The sequence below is a fragment of the Mytilus galloprovincialis genome, chromosome 4 (genome assembly GCF_965363235.1).
Source record: "Mytilus galloprovincialis chromosome 4, xbMytGall1.hap1.1, whole genome shotgun sequence".
Classification (NCBI taxonomy): Eukaryota; Metazoa; Mollusca; class Bivalvia; order Mytilida; family Mytilidae; genus Mytilus; species Mytilus galloprovincialis.
Window position 1 is genome coordinate 54,895,669 of NC_134841.1, and position 21,920 is coordinate 54,917,588.

Here is a 21,920-nt window from a genome sequence, read left to right on the forward strand (position 1 = left end):
ATAAAGGGCAATAACTCCTAAAGGGGTCAACTGACCATTTCCGTCATGTTGACTTATTTGTAAATCTTACTTTGCTGAACATTATTCCTGTTTACAGTTTATCTCTATCTATAATAATATTCAAGATAATAACCAAAAACAGCAAAATTTCCTTAAAATTACCAATTCAGGGGCAGCAACCCAACAACAGGTTGTCTGATTCATCTGAAAATTTCAGGGCAGATAGATCTTGACCTGATAAACAATATTACCCCATGTCAGATTTGCTCTAAATGCTTTGGTTTTTGAGTTATAAGCCAAAAACTGCATTTGACCCCTATGTTCTATTTTTAGCAATGGCGACCATGTTTGTTGATAGATCATAACTTCGGATACAATTTACAAACTAGATACCCTAAGGAACATTCAATTAAAGTTTGGAAGTATTTGGCCCAGTAGTTTCAGAGGAGAAGATTTTTGTAAAAGATTACTAAGATTTAAGAAAAACGGTTAAAAATTGACTATAAAGGGCAATAACTCCTAAAGGGGTCAACTGACCATTTCCGTCATGTTGACTTATTTGTAAATCTTACTTTGCTGAACATTATTCCTGTTTACAGTTTATCTCTATCTATAATAATATTCAAGATAATAACCAAAAACAGCAAAATTTCCTTAAAATTACCAATTCAGGGGCAGCAACCCAACAACAGGTTGTCTGATTCATCTGAAAATTTCAGGGCAGATAGATCTTGACCTGATAAACAATATTACCCCATGTCAGATTTGCTCTAAATGCTTTGTTTTTTGAGTTATAAGCCAAAAACTGCATTTGACCCCTATGTTCTATTTTTAGCAATGGCGACCATGTTTGTTGATAGATCAAAACTTCGGATACAATTTATAAATTAGATACCCTAAGGAACATTCAGTTAAAGTTTGAAAGTATTTGGCCCAGTAGTTTCAGAGGAGAAGATTCTTGAAATAGTTTACGACGACAGACGACGACAGACGACAGACGACGGACGACGACGGACGCCAAGTGATGGCATAAGCTCACTTGTCCCTTCGGGACAGGTGAGCTAAAAATTGTTGTAAAATCACCTGCAAAATGAATAATAATTACAATTATGTTTATCCAAACATACTTCAAACATCAGGGAATATTTTAACATAATAAGTAGCTTTCCAAAACAGAATTTGAAAAATGAAAACATAGGGAGGGGGGGGGGGGGGGGGGGGGCAAAAACAGGCCTTATCGTACCTTGTCCTTTGTCTATGTAGTTACAGAGGAGAAGACTTTTTTAAAAGATAACTAAAATTTTAGAAAAATTGTTAAAAATTGACTACAAAGGGCAATAACTCCTACTATTTTTAGTCATGGCAGCCATCTTGGTTGGTTGGCCGGGTCATCGGACACATTTTTTTTAACAAGCTACCCCAATGAAGATTGTGCCCAAGTTTGATTAAATTTGGCCCAGTAGTTTCAGAAGAAGATTTTTGTTAAAGTTTACGACGATGAGAAAAAAGTATAAAAAATTCTTTGATAATGCAATATACAATGTAATCATAAGTTATCCAAAGTAATTCTATTAGCAAAGTAATTGTAATTTAATAGATTACATTTCAATGTAATCGACCCCATCCCTGATGCCATGAGGGCATGATATAATTTTTTTAAACATACAATGAGGGTTGAGATCTCACAAACATGTTTAACCCCGCCACATTTTTGCGCCTGTCCCAAGTCAGGAGCCTCTGGCCTTTGTTAGTCTTGTATTATTTTAATTTTAGTTTCTTGTGTACAATTTGGAAATTAGTATGGCGTTCATTATCACTGAACTAGTATATATTTGTTTAGGGGCCAGTTGAAGGACGCCTCCGGGTGCGGGAATTTCTCGCTACATTGAAGACCTGTTGGTGACCTTCTGCTGTTGTTTTTTTCTATGGTTTGGTTGTTGTCTCTTTGGCACATTCCCCATTTCCATTCTCAATTTTAATGTATATTAAAATTGTTGCAAGAATAATATGGAATATTTCGAAGGCGTTTAATTGTTAGCAAATACAATGGCTCTGTAGAAAATCATGCCCTAGGATACCTGTTTTTAAATCAAAGTGTTATGTTCAACAATTCCAACAGTTATGTAAAGTTTCAACTAAATCAAAGTAGGAAAACTTCATTTATGGTATAATATGTGAAATATTTAAAATCTGTGAAAAATGTGTCAACCAGAAGTAAAAGCCAACTCATGTTCCAGTTCTTCGATCTATATACTTACTGTTTCAAACTCATTCTCAGTTTCCAGATGACATGTTATAAAACTTAGAGCTTCTGTAGCTTTATGTAATTCAGCTGTAACTCTCTTCGGGAACTGTTCACCATTTTCATCACTCATTTCACAATTGATTTGGTTTGGACTTAGTCTGCAACTCGGATGATGGATCTCAGTTAACTCCAACAAACTGGATTGTCTACTACTTGAGACTTGATGATGCTCTGGAGAAAAATAGCTTGTTTGATGAACTTGCTGTTGTTGTTTCACTTGATTTGCTTGATTAGATGTAGTCTGTTCATTAACGTGACGCCATCTGATATCATGATTTGGACGTTCAAGAAAAAGTAGTTTTGGAAGCATGTATAAAAATACAAATCGCACCCAGTAAGGCATTTTGTGCGTTCTAGGAGTTCTATAGTTCCTATTAATCACAACTACAGTCAAACAAATAGCAAATATGTTCATTATAAACGTAAATAGTAGATATTTTGCTATCAATGGTATCTTTAATGAAGGAGGTAGAATTTTTGAAATCAGCAATAAAAACACAACCAATGCAAGTAAAATAGAAATACAAAGAGTTATCTTTTCTCCTGCATCAGCTGGTAAAGCAAACACACAAATGCTAACAAAGGATATAAGAACACATGGTATGATCAAATTCACTGTATAAAACAATGTTTTCCTTCTTAGAATGAATTTGAAAACAATAAGATATTTGTAATCATGAGATTCTGTATCATTGATTCTTTGAATTTTGCCAGGAAATTCAATAATATCCCAGGTACCACTCTTTAGATAGTCAGTTGGATCAACAAAATCCATATTCATATAAAACTTAAATTGTAATTGGTCTCCCTTGAATGTCCATGATCCAAATTTCATTTCACATATTTGTTGGTCAAAAGGAAAATATTGCACATCAATTGTACAAGAACTTTTATATATTGCTGGTGGTACCCAGTAATGATCACCACTAAAATTCAGCACTACATTGGATTTGTAAGATACTTCATAATTTCCATCAGCACTACAACAGAAAAAGTTAATAACGTATGAAGGATTTTTTAAATGAGCAATTAAGAGTATCAATATAAGCTTAACAACCCTCTTGGACCACTAAATCCAGGACTGTGGACAGGAATGCCTTTTCATTATGATTGTTAGGTTATAAAATGAAACAAAAAAAAGTCTAAAATGTCTCTGTGTTATTTGAAATTTGTTAAAATTTATTTGTATATTTTATAAAATGTGCATGACCGTAGATCAGAATTACCGTACATTTTGAGACAAAGGTGATCAAGAATGCTATTTAAATTTATTAAATCTTTGTAAAATAATAACATGTGTTTCCTTGAAAATATTCTCAGTTGGTCAGAAAATTAAATGTGAATGTGGTACACAGAACATGCAGAATTGTGAGTGTTAAGGGCCATAAACCCCAAAAATACATATATCTTTTAGGGGTGAGAGTGAAATTAAGCTCGAACCCCATATCATATTTACTGACACTATACATATTAAAGTCACTAGAACACTGTGTAACAAATTTATCTTACTGACTATTATAACATGTGGCATTTAGACTAGTGATCAAGTCTTCAATATAAATGATCTAGCTATCATTACTTCCAATGGTCTATACAAAATCAGATGCTAACAATAACTTGTAAGTTTTTTTAATGTGTTATCTGCATTTTTTGATTATCAACTTCTTCATCTGTTGTCACGGCAAAACTTTTCAGACATTTCTTCAACGCTGTTTTGTTTTTTATAATAGGTTGTAACACCACTACTAACCATGTATTACAATAAACCACACCCACTAACCCCATATGAAATAAACACTCTCCACGAGGTCACTTTTAACCAAGGATATTACTGGAAATGTATATGAGGTAAGATAACTAAGAAACATATACTTGCTTGTTGAATAAGACAATATCTGGTCTCCATATCTTCTCATGATCAATGCGTATATTTTTAATGCCACCATAAAGTGAAGGGTCCCATCTAATTTGGTAGTCATGCCAATACTGAAAAATAAAAATAAAAATCTTAACACTACCTGTAACCTTGTATAACTAAGAAATAGAGAGAAATACAAACACTGAGGTCTCTGAACACAACTACTCCAATAGAGCTTTAGTTTGATTCTTTTCATCACAAATTATTTATGACAAATATTAAGAAATATAGGTATACAACTCTGAAAACACAGACGGATGGAGTGCAAACCTATTAGTCCCCTTTGACCTGGTTTATAAGATTTTGTACAACTCTTTATAGGGTCAACGGATAAAAAATTCTTATGGATATCCACATCTACATATAATGGATTCATTAACTAGAAAGCTTCGTGAAATTCTGTGTTTTGTGTTTTAGGAGGAGTAGCCATGACAGACTGTTGCAGCTGTATATTTATGTTAAAACAAGTGAAACTCCGAGCTACTGCTCACTGATGATACTCCTGCCGCAAGTGGATAATATTAATTGTGTAAAAATATGCAAGTGTTCGGTAAACAGGAAGTTGTCAAGTGATGAATCTGAAAACGCATCACACAGTATAGCTGACTTATATTAACCCTTAAACCAAATTTCAGAAATCCTTGTATTGTAGTTCCTGAGAAAAATGTGACGAAAAATTTTCAACTTGGCTATCATGTGTAAAATCAAACAAGTGTTCGGTAAACAGGAAGTTGTTGAGTGATGAATCTGAAAATGCATCACACGGTATAGCTGACTTATATCAAGCTGAAACCAAATTTCAGAAATCCTGGTAGTGTAGTTCCTGAGAAAAATGTGACGAAAAATATTCATGGGACAGACGGAAGGACAGACAGAGGTAAAACAGTATACCCCCCTTTTTTCAAAGCGGGGGTATAATTATAAGTTCAAAGAAGCATAGAAAAAACCAGATGCTCTGCAGGGCTTAGCTTCATACGACCGCAGAGGTTGAACCCTGAACGGTTGGGGCAAGTATGGACACAACATTCAAGCTGGATTCAGCTCTAAATTTGGATTGTGATTAAATAGTTGACACAGCATAGGTTTCTGACACAGAATGAATGTGGTCTAATGAATTTAAAATTTTTGTTTTGCCTTTGAGCAATTCACTATGCTGTTGAATATTAATCCTCCCAAAAAAATGTTTGAAGAAATTTTATTTTTATTTATGAAATTTCAAATGAGAACCAGGTGCTCCGCAGGGCGCAGCTTTATACGACCGCAGAGGTCGAACCCTGAACAGTTGGGGCAAGTATGGACAAAACATTCAAGCATGATACAGCTCTGAATTTGGATTGTGATCAAATTTTTGACATTACATGGTTTTTTTTTACACAAAACAAATGCCAAGATTTTACAAATCAATTAAAGATTTCTTCTTCAAACTTTTTAAATCTAAAATTAAATAGTTGACACAGCATAGGTTTCTGACACAGAATGAATGTGGTCTAATGAACTTAAAAGGGTTTTTTTGCCTTTGAGCAAATCACTATGCTGTTGAATATTAATCCTCTCAAAAAAATGTTTGAAGAAATTTTCTTTTTATTTATGAAATCTGAAATGAGAAAAATTTAACCCCCCCCCCCTTTTTTTTCACATCCCCGTTTCCCTTTTTCAAAACTGATATCAATTCAAATTTCTAATGGAGTTTGCAACAATAACTACTCATTTAAATACATCATAAAATATTAAGATGTAAAAAAACTGCTTGTTATCACTGAATGGTAAAGATTATTTAAATTTATCAGTTGGTAGTAAAAAGTGTATATACATTGTATATTGTATATAACAAAGATTTAAGTTGATTCTGGACAAAGAAAGATAACTCCAATTAAAAAAAATTCTTGCTATTGCACAAATAGGATATTTCTTGCTTACTATTCTGGACAAAGAAAGATAACTCTAATTAAAAAAAAATTTGCTATTTCACAATATTGTGCAATTAGATATTTCTTGCCATTGCACAATACTGTGCAATTGAAAAGACTTGCTATTGCACAATACTTAATATAATAATTTTAGATCCTGATTTGGACCAACTTGAAAACTGGGCCCATAATCAAAAATCTAAGTACATGTTTAGATTCAGCATATCAAAGAGGCCCAAGAATTCAATTTTTGTTAAAATCAAACTTAGTTTAATTTTGGACCCTTTGGACTTTAATGTAGAATTTGAAATTTGAAAACAGGACCAAAAATGAAGAATCTACATACACAGTTAGATTTGGCATATCAAAGAACCCCAAGGATTCAATTTTTGATGAAATCAAACAAAGTTTAATTTTGGACCCTTTGGACCTTAATGTAGACCAATTTGAAAACTGGACCAAAAAAACTTCAATAATCAAGAATCTAAGTACATTTTTAGATTCAACATATCAAAGAACCCAACCGATTCATTTTTTGTCAAAATCAAACTAAGTTTAATTTTGGACCCTTTGGACCTTAATGTAGACCAATTTGAAAACGGGACCAAAAGTTGAGAATCTACATATACAGTTAGATTCGGCATATCAAAGAACCCCAATTATTCAATTTTGATGAAATCAAACAAAGTTTAATTTTGGACCCTTTGGGCCCCTTTTTCCTAAACTGTTGGGACCAAAACTCCCAAAATCAATACCAACCTTCCTTTTATGGTCATAAGCCTTGTGTTTAAATTTCATAGATTTGTATTTACTTATACTAACATTATAGTGCGAAAACCAAGAAAAATGCTTATTTGGGTCCCTTTTTGGCCCCTAATTCCTAATCTGTTGGGTCCTAAACTCCCAAAATAAATACCAACCTTCCTTTTGTGGTCATAAACATTGTGTTTAAATTTCATAGATTTCCATTTACTTAACCTAAGGTTATTGTGCAAAAACCAAGAAAAATGCTTATTTGGGCCCTTTATTGGCCCCTTATTCCTAAACTATTGAAACCAAAACTCCCAAAATCAATCCCAATCTTTCTTTTGTGGTCATAAACCTTGTGTCAAAATTTCATAGATTTCTATTAACTTAAACTAAAGTTATGGTGCGAAAACCAAGAAAATGCTTATTTGGGCCCTTTTTGGCCCCTTATTCCTAAAATGTTGGGACCAAAACTCCCAAAATCAATACCAACCTTCCTTTTATGGTCATAAAGCTTGTGTTAAAATTTCATAGATTTCTATTCACTTTTACTAAAGTTAGAGTGCGAAAACTAAAAGTATTCGGACGCCGGACGACGACGACGACGACGACGACGACGACGCCGACGCCGACGCCAACGTGATAGCAATATACGACGAAAATTTTTTCAAAATTTGCGGTCGTATAAAAATTGATACCCCTGGATCCTGATTTGGACCAAGTTGAAAACTGGGCCCATAATCAAAAATCTAAGTACATGTTCTGATTCAGCATATCAAAGAACCCCAAGAATTCAATTTTTGTTAAAATCAAACTAAGTTTAATTTTGGACCCTTTGGACTTTAATGTAGACCAATTTGAAAACAGGGCCAAAAATTAAGAATCTACACAGTTAGACTTGGCATATCAAAGAACCCCATTTATTCAATGTTTGATGAAATCAAACAAAGTTTAATTTCGGACCCCGATTTGGACCAACTTGAAAACTGGACCAATAATCAAAAATCTAAATACATTTTTAGATTCAGCATATCAAAGAACCCCAAGGATTCTATTTTTGTCAAACTAAGTTTAATTTTGGACCCTTTGGACCTTCAGGTAGACCAATTTGAAAACGGGACCAAAAATTAAGAATCTACATACACAGTTAGTATCGGCATATCAAAGAACCCCAATTATTCAATTTTTGATGAAATCAAACAAAGTTTAATTTTGGACCCTTTGGGCCCCTAATTCCTAAACTGTTGTGACCAAAACTCCCAAAATCAATACCAACCATCCTTTTATGGTCATAAACCTTGTGTTTAAATTTCATAGATTTCTATTTACTTATACTAAAGTTATGGTGCGAAAACCAAGAAAAATGCTTATTTGGGCCCCTTTTTGGCCCCTAATTCCAAAACTGTTAGAACCTTAACTCCCAAAATCAATACCAACCTTCCTTTTGTGGTCATAAACCTTGCGTTTAAATTTCATTGATTTCTATTTACTAAAACTAAAGTTATTGTGCCAAAACCAAGAATAATGCTTATTTGGGCCCTTTTTTGGCCCCTAATTCCTAAACTGTTGGAACCAAAACTCCCAAAATCAATCCTAACCTTCCTTTTGTGATCATAAACCTTCTGTCAAAATTTCATAGATTTCTATTCACTTAAACTAAAGTTATTGTGCGAAAACCAAGAAAATGCTTATTTGGGCCCTTTTTAGCCCCTAATTCCTAAGATATTGAGATAAAAACTCCCAAAATCAATCCCAACCTTCCTTTTGTGGTCATAAACCTTGTGTTTAAATTTCATTGATTTCTATTTACTAAAACTAAAGTTATTGTGCCAAAACCAAAAATAATGCTTATTTGGGCCCTTTTTTGGCCCCTAATTCCTAAACTGTTGGAACCAAAACTCCCAAAATCAATCCCAACCTTCCTTTTGTGATCATAAACCTTGTGTCAAAATTTCATAGATTTCTATTCACTTAAACTAAAGTTATTGTGCGAAAACCAAGAAAATGCTTATTTGGGCCCTTTTTAGCCCCTAATTCCTAAAATATTGGGATAAAAACTCCCAAAATCAATCCCAACCTTCCTTTTGTGGTCATAAACCTTGTGTTAAAATTTCATAGATTTCTATTCACTTTTACTAAAGTTAGAGTGCGAAAACTAAAAGTATTTGGACGACGACGACGCCAACGTGATAGCAATATACGACGAAAAATTTTCAATTTTTGCGGTCGTATAAAAAATTAATATCATACTTTGTCCTTATTACCTACAGTTTAGAAATTCTCTAGTTTGGTTTCAGATGAGTTGTGAAGACAAACAGTTGTAGTATACAGAGGCGGATTTAGAGGGGGGCCCAGGGGGCCCAGGCCCCCCCTTTTTGGGAAAAAATTTGGTTGCTTATATAGGGAACCATTGAAGCGTGACCCCTCTTAGGTCAGTCCGTGGGCCCCCACTTATGAAAATTTCTGGATCTGCCACTGGTATATATAATAGGCCAAATTGCTATAATGAATTGTTTTATATCTATACTGCTATATTCATGATAAATAAGTAATATTTTGACTTGAATTTCTATGATGAATTATTTGAACATGGGCTTTAATTTTTATTTCTTATCATCATGGCACAGTCAGTTTTAAAAAACTCCTTATCAGTTTATTTTGTACCATGCTGACGCTGATATATTTTAAAGCTCATCTACAGTTTGGATTCTGAAAATGTCAAACTTAATACTATAGAAATTAAAGTCATCTGAAATGATTATAAACTTACCATCTGAAGCCAGACATTTGTCTTCATTATCTGATTCTTTTCATCCTGCAATACATATATTAATTACTGAATTTAATCCATAATTTTGCATATATTTTATCTGTTCAGATTAGATGATAAAAGTTTTAATGATTTTATTATTTTTTTATCTGTTGAAAGTGACATGAATTTGTTTCCCATTTTAAATTTTTTTTTAAATCCAATTTCATGATTTATTATTTATTGCACTCCAAAGTGAAATGTTCCTGGTTTTCAAGAACATTGTAAAGTTTGCAAAGTCTATTAAGGGAATTTTAAATATTTACTCTTTTCAATTTCTAGATTTTGGTCACTTATACCATGGAAGTAAATATAACTTCTATGCTTATACAGAATTTGGTAACATATTTCATTACAATAAAATCATTGTACCATATCAAAATTAAAAGCTTTTATCTTGACAAAGTTTTTTGTGTCTGTATGTAAATAACTTAAGTTTCTTATTATATCTATTTAATATGTCTTCAATGTAAAATATTTTTGTATTCATATCATATTTGTTGTCTATTTCTTCTTCATAAAAAAGTTTAGAGGTTTAATTTCTTTCAAATTTTTACATTATTCTATTTTATGCGTGATATCACAACAAGGTACACAATATTACTGACATGTGTAAAGCATGAATGTCAAGAGATTTTGACAACACAAAAGCCTCCGTTGAAAGGGTGTTTATGTTTTCGTGGTGAAGTCTGAATTAAAGACTTCATTGAAATGAAAATGTTTTACTGGTTAACTTTTTTTATTCACAATATACATTTGTATCAGAAGCACTTATAACACATTTTATATTATAGTCATAAGAAACCTCAAATTAAAAAAAAAAAATGCATATATTTTTATAACAAAATGGATAGTTTTCATTATACAACTTATGTACATATACTTTTTTCTGAGGAAAATTCTTAAATTCGTCCACATTTAGAAGAAGTTTACTTATTTTTAATTGCTGCTTCCTTCCAGGAATTCGCCGACATATTTTCCGTATGCATAGTGACCTGAGCGTAACCCTCCTTGTAAAAATCTAGTGATCGCAATACGCATGTATCTGTCATTAAAATAAACAATTATCTGATTGTACATGTTAAACACGTGCTCAATACCCATGCTTTATGTTATTTGTTTACTATAAGGTGACTATCGGTAAACTTCGGCTTCAAAACACGACATTTAAGTAGCTTCCATATTTTCACTTCATAACAAACGGAGAGAAAAAAAATTGACAATTATACGATATGGTTGCGTAAAAAATGATAAAATCATGCACAGAAGAGGTTTATGATATATGCATGCATTGGTGCAAGAATTGGATAAACACTCGTTTCTTATGACTTTAAGATATATAGGGGGAAAAATTCTGAGACAAGTGCCTGTGATTTGTATATGAATTATATAAATTTACAAAAGATTAAAATGAACATATATATTTTCAGAGTGAGTTTTGTCTATTAAATAGAATGAATCTAAACTTTTCCCATTTTTTAGCCCTATGAAAGGTCATATAACTATAAATATTTATATATCCATTTCTGAAATTTCTAAGTTGGAAATCCACACTGGCCTACTAATTTGCTAAAATTGACTAAGTCAGGTGCAGTAAGAGGACTGATAAGCAATTGTTAGACGTGTATTGCATAAGATAAGATAAGATATTTTTATTCCAATTAAAGGGCCCATGAAGAGCAAAGTAATTTATTACAATGATTTTTATAATTGTTACAATAATGTTGACATACATGTAAATCATAAATATGAATTTAACTATTTCAATTCTGAGATGTTAAACCACAGCCAGACCAGAGCTGGCCATACACATAAAAAAGGAATAACAATATATCTATTATTAACAGGCAAATATTGCATAAGTTCGAAGTACTTCGAAATGAGAAGGTATATACTTGGTGAACATTTTAACTTTTTATGCAGCATAAACATTTTTATCTGGCTCTAGCGTGTCTGTAACATATTCATGGCATAGTTTCAGCACTCTGTGAACTTAAAATACACACCTGTGGCATATCAAAAATGTTTTCTGACATTCATCAAAACTTGCTTCGACATTAAAATAGTGTCATATGTCCATGAATTTACAAGATCATGGGTATCCAGAAGTAGTACAAACAATAAAATGGAGAATGGAAATGGGGAATATGTCAAAGAGAAAATGGAACCAAAGAGTAGATAACAGTGGAAGGCCACCTCTGAGTCTTCAATGCAGCAATAAAATGCTACACCGGGAGGGAGCGATTCAGGTAACCAACCATTACTTTTTTTAAAGTGATGTAAGTTGTGAATCTAAAAACTTGTATTCAGTAACATTTTGAATTTCTATAATTAATAAATGATTCCACATTAATATTACTGTACAGTGTACTGTCTGAGGTTGTGTGATCTTTCTGAATTCAAAATGAGTGTTTGAATATTTGTTTATATTAAAATATTTATAAGCCTCTCATTTCATGCATTTAGGAAAGCACTAATTATAAACATTTTTTTAAATATGTAATTTACAAGTGATATTCCTCCATCATAAGATAGGTCAGATTCACTCCAAGTCCAAGATTAACAGATATTATTGTGGAATGTTTATCAAAGCCCTAAATTTTATAAATTAAAAATGTAAATAGTGTGTCTAACTTTTGCATATATCAGTAAATTACTTACAATATTGATCAACTGGCTCAATGCAACATTGAATGCAACTGTTAGGGTGTCATTGACATTTTCAACTGGTCTGATTAAGGGATTATATCCACTTTTTTCTCCAAACAAGTCATTAACAAGTCTAACTTCATCATCACTCCCTAGTCCTATAATAAATATTTAATATACACATGGTTAAGTATATATGTTAGAGTGAATTTGTAAAATCAGTGATTATGTAAAATCACTGGTTAGTTTAGGGATTATATATAATCACTAAATTTTTAGGGATCATATATAATCACTAGAAACCAGATGCTCTGCAGGGCGCAACTTTATACGACAGCAGAGGTTGAACCCTGAACAGTTGGGGCAAGAATGGACACAACATTCCTCTGAATTTGGATTGTGATCAAATTTTTGACATATGGGTTTCTCCCAAAACAAATGTGAAGATCTTACAAATCTATTGCACAATATTTTGCAATTAAAGATTTCTTCTGCAAACTTTTCAAAAATTTGAAATTTGGAGAAAAAAAAAATTGAAAACTACTTCTACCCCCCTTTTTTGAAATTAGTCTAAAACCTGACATTACTTTATACATAATTTACCAGTAATGCAAGGGAGGTTAATCCGAACATACCCAACATTGTATGTTAAATGTTTTTGAATTATCTCCCTTACACTGCTTTTAAATTGTCTATGGTATGGAAAATTGTGGTATAGTTTCAGAGAGATTCATACTCTTAAACACAAGTTATTGTTTAAAAACTACAAAAATGCTTATTTTAGGCCCCCTTTTTGGCCCTTTATTCCAAAACAGTTGGGACCATAACCCCCAAAATCAATCCCAACTTTCCTTTAGTCGTATTGAACATTCCGGTAAAATTTATAAAGATCCATTCACTAAAACTAAAGTTATTGTCCGGAAACTAAATGCGCCTTCAGACAACTACCATGACGACATGATAGCATTATACGACATGGTTGTATAAAAATAATTGATACACAAATGTGTATCTTATGGTTGTTTCCAGTGTTGTAACTAGCCTCTTTTAATAGCGAGGCAAAATGATGGTTTTTTTAAAGGGTCTAGGGTCCACTCAAGGCCCCCAGAAGATTTGAGAAAAAAAAGTTTTAAATATAGTGACAGTGCAGTATAATACTTTAAGTACTAGTACTGCTTAGTCAACACTAAGGACCATCTTGACTTTGTTTTACGATATTAATTATTCTTTTATTGTTGAAGACCCTCCAGCAACTATCAAGATGAAGAACAGGAATAAACACTTTGACCATTGATCATGTTGATCCTCGTTCTTCTATGCATTGACATTGTGTGAGATTAGATACCCTGCACGTTTACTCCATATTTCTTTAATTTCTGTTAAAGGGCCTGAACACGACTTAATGCATGTTTAACCCTTTAATGTAAAAGGTCTAATGGCAATACATTAATGTTTTTTTTATAGATGATTTGATACCAGGAAATTGGTGGTCTTACTTTAATTTAAACCATGTCAGCTATCTAGTTTTATCTAAAAAAAAAAAAAAAGAGCCAGTTTTGTATTCTTTGATATCAAGTTCAATTCTCCATGTAGAAACGACAATTTTTTTATGTAGTCAGTAGCATCATTTATTCCTAAAACATTTTATCGCACAATGTCTTGACATCGATGGATATGCAACATTGCAAAACCACAGGTTTACCAATGAAAATCAACAATCAGACTCTAGTCATAAAGTAGGACAATAAATGAACAAAAGACAAACCCGGGATACAGAAGTACAAACAATAGACCATCAACTCTGAAAACTAAAAATAAAATAGAAACATGGATCACAAAAAACATGCAGGGGCGACATCAGAGAGTGAGGAGAACTTGCTTTTTGCAAGAAACTTTCTGTGAAAACAATTTGATTTGAAGAATATAGACAATCTTTTGTTTCAGTTTTTTTCCCAACATTTGCCTCATTTGCCTCAATATATTTACGGCCCTGGTTTCTAATAACTTTTAAAGCTATTTTGTTTTTGTAAAACAACCCCAAGGGTGACTGGGGAATAGAAATATGGTCACTTGGTCTTCTCCTAACCCCGGCAGTAAAACGCTTGCCGAAGTGTGGCGTCCGTTTGGCTGTGCTGGATGTATTAAGTTCGCAGTCACGTCCGGTCAGAATGGGGACGTTAAATCTGATGTCTCGTGTAAAGAGAGTGCCACACTGTTTGCACGTTAAGCATGTTAAGAACCCTTGCAACAACTCTTTGAGGGCCTGTAGGTGGCCTGTTGCAAGGCAAAATTTCTGTCCCTATCCAATATACCCTCATTTTATAGTGGCAGTTCTTATTTCCCTGACCATCATCCCAAATGGCCTCTTTTAAGACAAGACCTACCTGTTGTATTTATTGTGAACTTGTTCTTGTCCTGAATATGCATGAAATATTTGCCACTGGACGTTAAGCAAACCAACAATCAATCAATCAATGTTTTTGTAAGGGACAACATCAAAAGTTCAATGTAGGATAAAAAACTTAATTCACATAGTTTTTTCACTGACCCCCCCTACCCCCCTCTTAACTTAATTTGGGAAAAATTGATTTACCAATAGGGATATATGTAAAAATCGATTTTAGATATACATGTACAAAACTTGCAGAATTTTAACCCCCCCACCCCCAAACTATTTGATTTAAGTTTTTTATCCTACATTGATCTTTTGATGTCGTCCCTAATGAATCAGAAAATGACCAATTCTTATTTCGCAGATATCATACAAGATATTTTTCATTAAACTAATATTATTCAAAAATAATTAACTATACTGAAAATGACTGAACTGTATTTTTTCTTTAAAACAATTAGATTAAACATTTCTTTTCAACATTGATGCAAAATTTTACATCCCTCCAATTAAAAATCTATACTTTAATATCTTAATAACAAAAACAGAAATTAATAAAGAAAAAAAAAAAAAAAAAAAAAAACACAAACAAACACAATAAATAAATGAAAATAAAACAACAAAAATACCTGTTTTTTGCTATATATTTATCAATTGTTTAAAATCATTTAGCTTTTTTCAATTAGTTCAAAACAAAGAACTATGTGTTTTTCATTTCTTTTAACATACATCCTATACATTCTATAAGTGATAACATATTATATCCCTGTTGTTAGTTTGTGTTGTGTGATCAAGTCAAGGGTCTAACTTAAATAAGTTATTAGAGAAAAACTAGATATCATTGAGATGGGAGCCATCTCTGTGGGCCCCGCTGTGAATAATGTGCATTAAAAAATTGTATCTTTACCATAGGACATGGGTTTGTCAACTGAAATAAAAGTTTTTGACCTTGACCTTTGACCTAGGAAGTTGTAAATAAATTATGACACACCCTTTGGTGTTGGTTTATAATCATGTCAAGTATAAACTTTGAAATGATAACGGTTCTCAAGATATAGAGCGGATACAATCTTTACAATAGGACATGGGGTTGTCAACTGAAACCAAAGTTTTTGACCTTGACCTTTGACCTAGGAAGTTGAACATAAATTATGACATACCCTCTGATATTGGTTTATATACATTTCAGGTATAAACTTTAAAATGATAACGGTTCTCAAGATATAGAGCGGACACAATCTTTACCATAGGACATGGGATTGTCAACTGAAACCAAAGTTTTTGACCTTGAACTTTGCACTAGGCAGTCGTTCATAAATTATGACACACCCTCTGGTGTTGGTTCATATACATGTCAAGTATAAACTTTGAAATCATAACGGTTCTCAAGATATAGAGCGGACACGATCTTCAAAACAGGACACAGGGTTGTCAACTGAAACCAAAGTTTTTTTACCTTGACCTTTGACCTCTGAAGTTGTACATACAACATGACACGCCCTCTGGTGGTGGTTAATAAACATGTAAAGTATAAAGTATGAAATCATAATGGTTCTCTAGATATGGAGCGGACACAAAGTTTAAGTGTTACGGACAGACGGACGGATGGAAAGACTGATCACTATAGGGCGACCCGCCTAAAGGCGGGGCCCTAATAACATGCATGTTGTTATTGTGGGCTAAAATATCAAAAAACTGTGATAACATATGTATGTTACATGTTTCAAAGGGAAAATATACAACCTTTATTTTGTTAAATTTTTCTCAAGTTCTATTGATATTATAATTTTCTTTAGGGACGACATCAAAAGTTCAATGTAGGATAAAAAACTTAATTCACATACTTTTTCCACTGACCCCCACCCCCCTCTTAACTTAATTTGGGAAAAATTGATTTACCAATAGGGATATATGTAAAAATCGATTTTAGATATACAAAACTTGCAGAATTTTAACCCCCACCCCCAAACTATTTGATTTAAGTTTTTTATCCTACATCGATCTTTTGATGTCGTCCCTTAAGTATACTAATCTTTGCAAAGATATAACAGCTCATAGTTTACCAATCATGCATAGTACACCTATGTCATTACAGAAAATATATTCCTGCAATAACTAAAGGGTGTTATTACAGATTCTTTATATCTCTTTAAAGGCTTTGCTCTGACATGCATAACAATGTATTTCAATTCATTGTAAGAAATGATATCAGAGCTTGTAATGAGGCACTGCGCAAGATTCCAAGTGTCTCATTTACTCTCATATCTGCATATAGTAAGTTACATGCTTGTAATAACTTGAGCCTTGTTATTACAGCTTAGTTTTCCCTTAAAAGCCTTGTCTCATTGATTTACCATGGTTGATCAAAATAGTATTAATGAAATTAGAAAATTAGTTATCAAGGTAATTTAATATATTAAGCTACTGCCCAAAGTTTTAAGAATTCCCAAGTGCTCATTAAAGATAAAATATTTATGATATATTAAACTGATAACAAACATATGTTATTACAGATTAAGGAAAAAAGACACTCATGAAAGTGTCTGTAATAACACATGCATGTTATTTTTCTCTGATAACTTATTTAAGTTAGGCCCTTGACTGGTGATTGTTGTATCTATAATTGTTATTCACGTTTTGAGATGTCTCATTGTTGTAGCTATAATGATTACCCTGCCACGACAGCTGTGTGTCTGACATCATTGTATGGATATCTTTGATATCTTACATCTTGAGTTTTATCTTTATATTGTCTCCTATCTTTATACCTGTTTTTAATACCATAAAATTTACCCCTGTGATTGTCATTCTCTGAAACTTCAACTTCAAGTTTTTAAACTTTTTTCAAAACTTCATGTTTGATACAATAATTTTAACACCAGTCTCACTAGCATGTGGTCTGAGTACACAGTTATCGTTCCTTAATTTTCGTTGTCCGCAATTATAGTCCCTATTGTGGACAGTGTGTTACTTGTCAATTTTTTTTGTACCCCTTCCAAATTTATTTCTTCATGTTTTATGCCTCGAGTAGCAAGAAGGGGGATAAAATTACACTGTAAAAAAATTTGATTCATGAATTATAATGTAAAGTAGTGATTTGGTCCAGTTGAAATAGGTAAAATATTAGCATTTCGGAAGCTGTTAAAAGATTTCAAGAACCCCTTTACATAAAATTGTCCATATTTTGAGTTAGAGCTGATGAAGTTTTCTATAATTTTGATATAATTTATCCAAAAAGTAGTACAACACACTGTAAAAATATTATTGAAAAGCACAGGTGGGATTTTTTTTATTTTCATTTATTGTCTTAAAGAAATGCACTACATAATAACTGTCAGTGTGTACTCGGACCTAAGAGGTGAAGTCATGAAATATACAATGTAGAATCTGTACTTTGGCAACTTCTCTGAATGATTTAATGGTGTCAATTTGTCAAAAAGCATAAAACTAAAGGATTTAAACTTTTATTTGATAGAAATCTGCAAAAATTTACCATTTTGGCATTACATGGTCAAAATGAGCATTTAAAAGCTTTTTCAATTTTGATGCATAAGTGGCATTCTAACTTGCTATCTGGAACCCCCCTTTTTTGGCTGATTAATGCATTTGAGCATTTGAGTGGGGACATATAGCCTTTTTCTCCCCCTTTTGTCCTGGGTTTGGACCCCCCCCCTTTTTAAAATGGCTGGATCCACCCCTGTCTTATTACTTGTATCTAAGCTTTAGTTTTTTTCATAGCTGTTTTTTCTCATTCTCTTTTCTCGTTTTTTTGTATATACATTTATCAAACTTATCAAACATAAATGCATTTTAATATCTACAGGCATGACAGGATGTCATTAAAAGATATAAAATCTAGCAAAAACATTACCCATATTTTTGGCACATCCCTGTATACCCAATATTTAACAATTAAATATTTTATCATAGATTATTTTTTTCCATAGGCAGATCCAGGGGGGTGGGGGGCCTGGGCCCCCACTTTTGTTGGACAAATTTGGTTGATTATATCGGGAATCATTAAAGCATGACTGGAGCGGGCCCCCTCTTAGGTCAGTCAGCGAGCCCCTCCCCCCCCCCTTTTAGGAAAAGTTTTGGATCCGCCACTGATTTCCAATTTACACTTACAGTGCCATAAATAATGGTCATATAAATAAAAGTCACAGCATATATGGACCATAATTTGGTATTCGGCCTTTGGTTTCTTTTTGTATCCTTTTTTATAAGTTCTAAAACTTTAACTTTTATTCTGTGGGTTGTGTTGGTGTTAGAATAGTATTAATGGAACAATTGAGTTTTTCAAGAAAAAATTAATACATTTTGATTCACCGTTTACGTGACAGGAAACCAAACAGGAAACCAATCTTTATTTTCTTTATTTTGCACAATATATTTCAAAAGACATAAATGAACACCATAACTAGTGTTACTTGCTTCATGTTAATATTTAAAATCTATTTTCAATGTTAAATTAAAGTTTTTTTTAAACGCCACAGGAAACCATAAGAAACCGAAAGCATTTTTTTAGTTTTATTTTAATGCAAAATCTGCTTAAAATAATCTGAACAGTATACTTTTTCTTAAAATCTATCTTAAATGTAACAGTATTATAAAACTCCTAAATATGTGCTTGTTTTGAAAACAATTAGTACAATTTATTCAGAAATTTCCATATTTTCTTCATTGATACAGGATACCATAATCATTGTATCTTGATGTTTTAGCCAAAAAAATGTATTTATATTTGGTTTTGAAATTCCAGTTATATACAATTTATTCCAAATCATTGGCAATGTAAAATTCTTTAAATCCAGTAAAGAAAAAAACTTTTAACTTGGAATTAAAATCTTTAAAATAGGCACCATGTGATATTTGTGACCTGTACACCATCTACATGGTTTCCGCATTTTAACCTACTTTAGTGGGCTAAAATCAATAAAGTACTTCCTTTCAAGTCATGCATGGTAAAAGTTTACTTCTCCTTTGACAAGTTTATTGTGTTTCTGAAAAGTGTTTGCAGAACATGAATAAAAAAAAAAAATTAAATATTGTGACAAAGATACCAACTTTGTACATTCCAAGTGTAACGGTACATTAACATGTATTTTTTTTAAATTATCTTTATTCACCTAAAATATCCAGTAATATTTACTGCTGAAGCAAAATCAATCCAACGAGCATCGGCACAATGATAAGAGACGTAATGTCGATTGAATTTTCCAAGGACCCTTTACATCGTTATCTGAAAACGAAGTGTGTTATAACGTCTGTCAAATCTGAAATCAATTTTGTCAAGTCATTGGGCATTTATTTTCACACAAGATCGTATGTAACATTATGCACATAGGAAAAATAATAGACCCCCGGCGCAATCTCTTTGAAAATTGTATTTTCCTTTTTTAAACAAGACGAAACAAGTCTACAGATTATGTTTGCTAACATCCCGTTGGAAACAAAAACAATGTTTAGACCTAGTATTTCATATATCCGGCTGTAAGGATGTGATCACATGTTAGTCACATGTTTCACGTATGACCAGTAATGATTAGAACTTAACGACAAAAACAATTTTAATAAAAAAAAAAGGAAATAACTGGACTTCTGTTTCGTGTGAAATGTAACGCATAACGATAACGTCATTTTCTAACTTAATTATTACGAAGAACAAAACTAGAATGTAAATCATCTCTGATTTACCTGTTTGAACATCTCGCGAGAGTTCATATTTGCATATTGTTATAAAGAATTCTATTGCAACAAAGCAGATTACATCATCTAAAATTTGCGTTACGAAATCGGAAACCAAAGTAATGCTAGTGTTCTCACACCTGCTACAGAAATACTTATAGTTCTCGGCATTTTCTTCTGACTATTCTTATTGGTCGATGTTCTTTATTATTTGAAAGCAAAAGTTACGAATTTACCGGTGACGATTATCTACAAATCAGTCAGCGTTATGCACTTTGGAAGCGAAAAGTAACGCGAGAAACGACACAAAAATATGGTCGTATAATCTTTGAAATTTGTTAATTTCAATTTTTTTTCTAGGGAAGAGTAGCATACACTTGTATGTTGATAAAAATAAAGGCATCTTTAGATGTAGTTACAACTTTTCTTACAGTAATACACATTTTTATCACTTTTCTATCGTTATAGGAAACGAGCCCAATAACAAATTATGGTCCATATATGATATAAATCAATTGAAGTAATTTTAATAGTCAGCAATAGAACATTTAATTTATATGATTACGTAAAACAGGTCATACGTAAAATCTCTCCTTATCTGTCACAGAGACATGTCTCTGGCTGTCATAGCTGAGGGGGAGATCTCCCTCTTTGAAGGTTTCAGAGGTTGACAGGTTGTTAACCTTGAAAAGCATACATGCAAGCAGCAAGGACGTAAATTATTGTAACACCGTATAATAACAAGAGTACGCTTTAATCAAGCACTGCGAGTAATATTTACAATCGGTTCCACTTTTCTCATTTCAATGTAGAGATAACCAATAGCAATAAGTGTTCCTGTATTGCGAAGTATCTATATAGCATCATAAATGTAGTAATACTAGTATATAAATATATATATATATAAATTATATGTACATCACATGGACACAGATTTTCGTTAAATTTCTGGAAAAAAAGAATAGGTGAATTTGAAATCATTACCTCTCTTTATGCGATTTCCATGACATATTGCTGTCATAACTGTTAGACAGGAAAAAATCGCATAGAGCGAACAATGAAACTTTAAAATCATACTGCATAATATTTCTCTTAACACACAAAGTCATAACATAAATGGAGTGTAGGACATGCGCAGTTCTGATTGTTTGTTAAGGGATACCGTATAGATCTGTATCTGTAACAAGTAAAAGCTTTTTCAAAAAGCTAGCTGTCTCATAGCACGTTAGGCGTCGACCATAGATTATTTTTTCCATACCGCCAGTGGCGTAGCTAGGTCATTTTTACGTGTACGCCCGAACCTCGGTAAGGGGCCTGAATGCCCAAACGGTTCCAGGCCAAAAAAATAAATACTGGAAGTTGATAAGCAGGGACAAGCCTCCGGAAGTTTTAGAGTAATAGAGAATGTCATAAAATTCCTGTCATTGAAAACTCACCAATAACAACATTTTTTAGATTCAATATAATTTATTTTTTATGTTTAATCTATTTTTGTGTTTAAAATC

At 32.5% G+C, this 21,920-nt stretch overlaps 1 protein-coding gene across 1 annotated transcript in view; it reads right to left on the bottom strand.

Annotated features, from left to right (window-relative positions):
- The window catches only part of LOC143072463 (acetylcholine receptor subunit beta-like 1), a 35,602-nt gene extending 14,063 nt beyond the window's left edge, over positions 1–21,539 (bottom strand). Inside the window, exons 1-5 of the mRNA XM_076247385.1 lie at positions 21,400–21,539; positions 12,348–12,493; positions 9,648–9,692; positions 4,182–4,291; positions 2,259–3,285 (exon numbers count right to left, since the gene is read on the bottom strand). Coding sequence (XP_076103500.1) covers positions 2,259–3,285; positions 4,182–4,291; positions 9,648–9,692; positions 12,348–12,493; positions 21,400–21,490 — 1,419 coding nt within the window. The 5' untranslated portion in view covers positions 21,491–21,539. The remainder of the gene's footprint in view (positions 1–2,258; positions 3,286–4,181; positions 4,292–9,647; positions 9,693–12,347; positions 12,494–21,399) is intronic.
- Between the last annotated feature and the right edge of the window lie 381 nt (positions 21,540–21,920).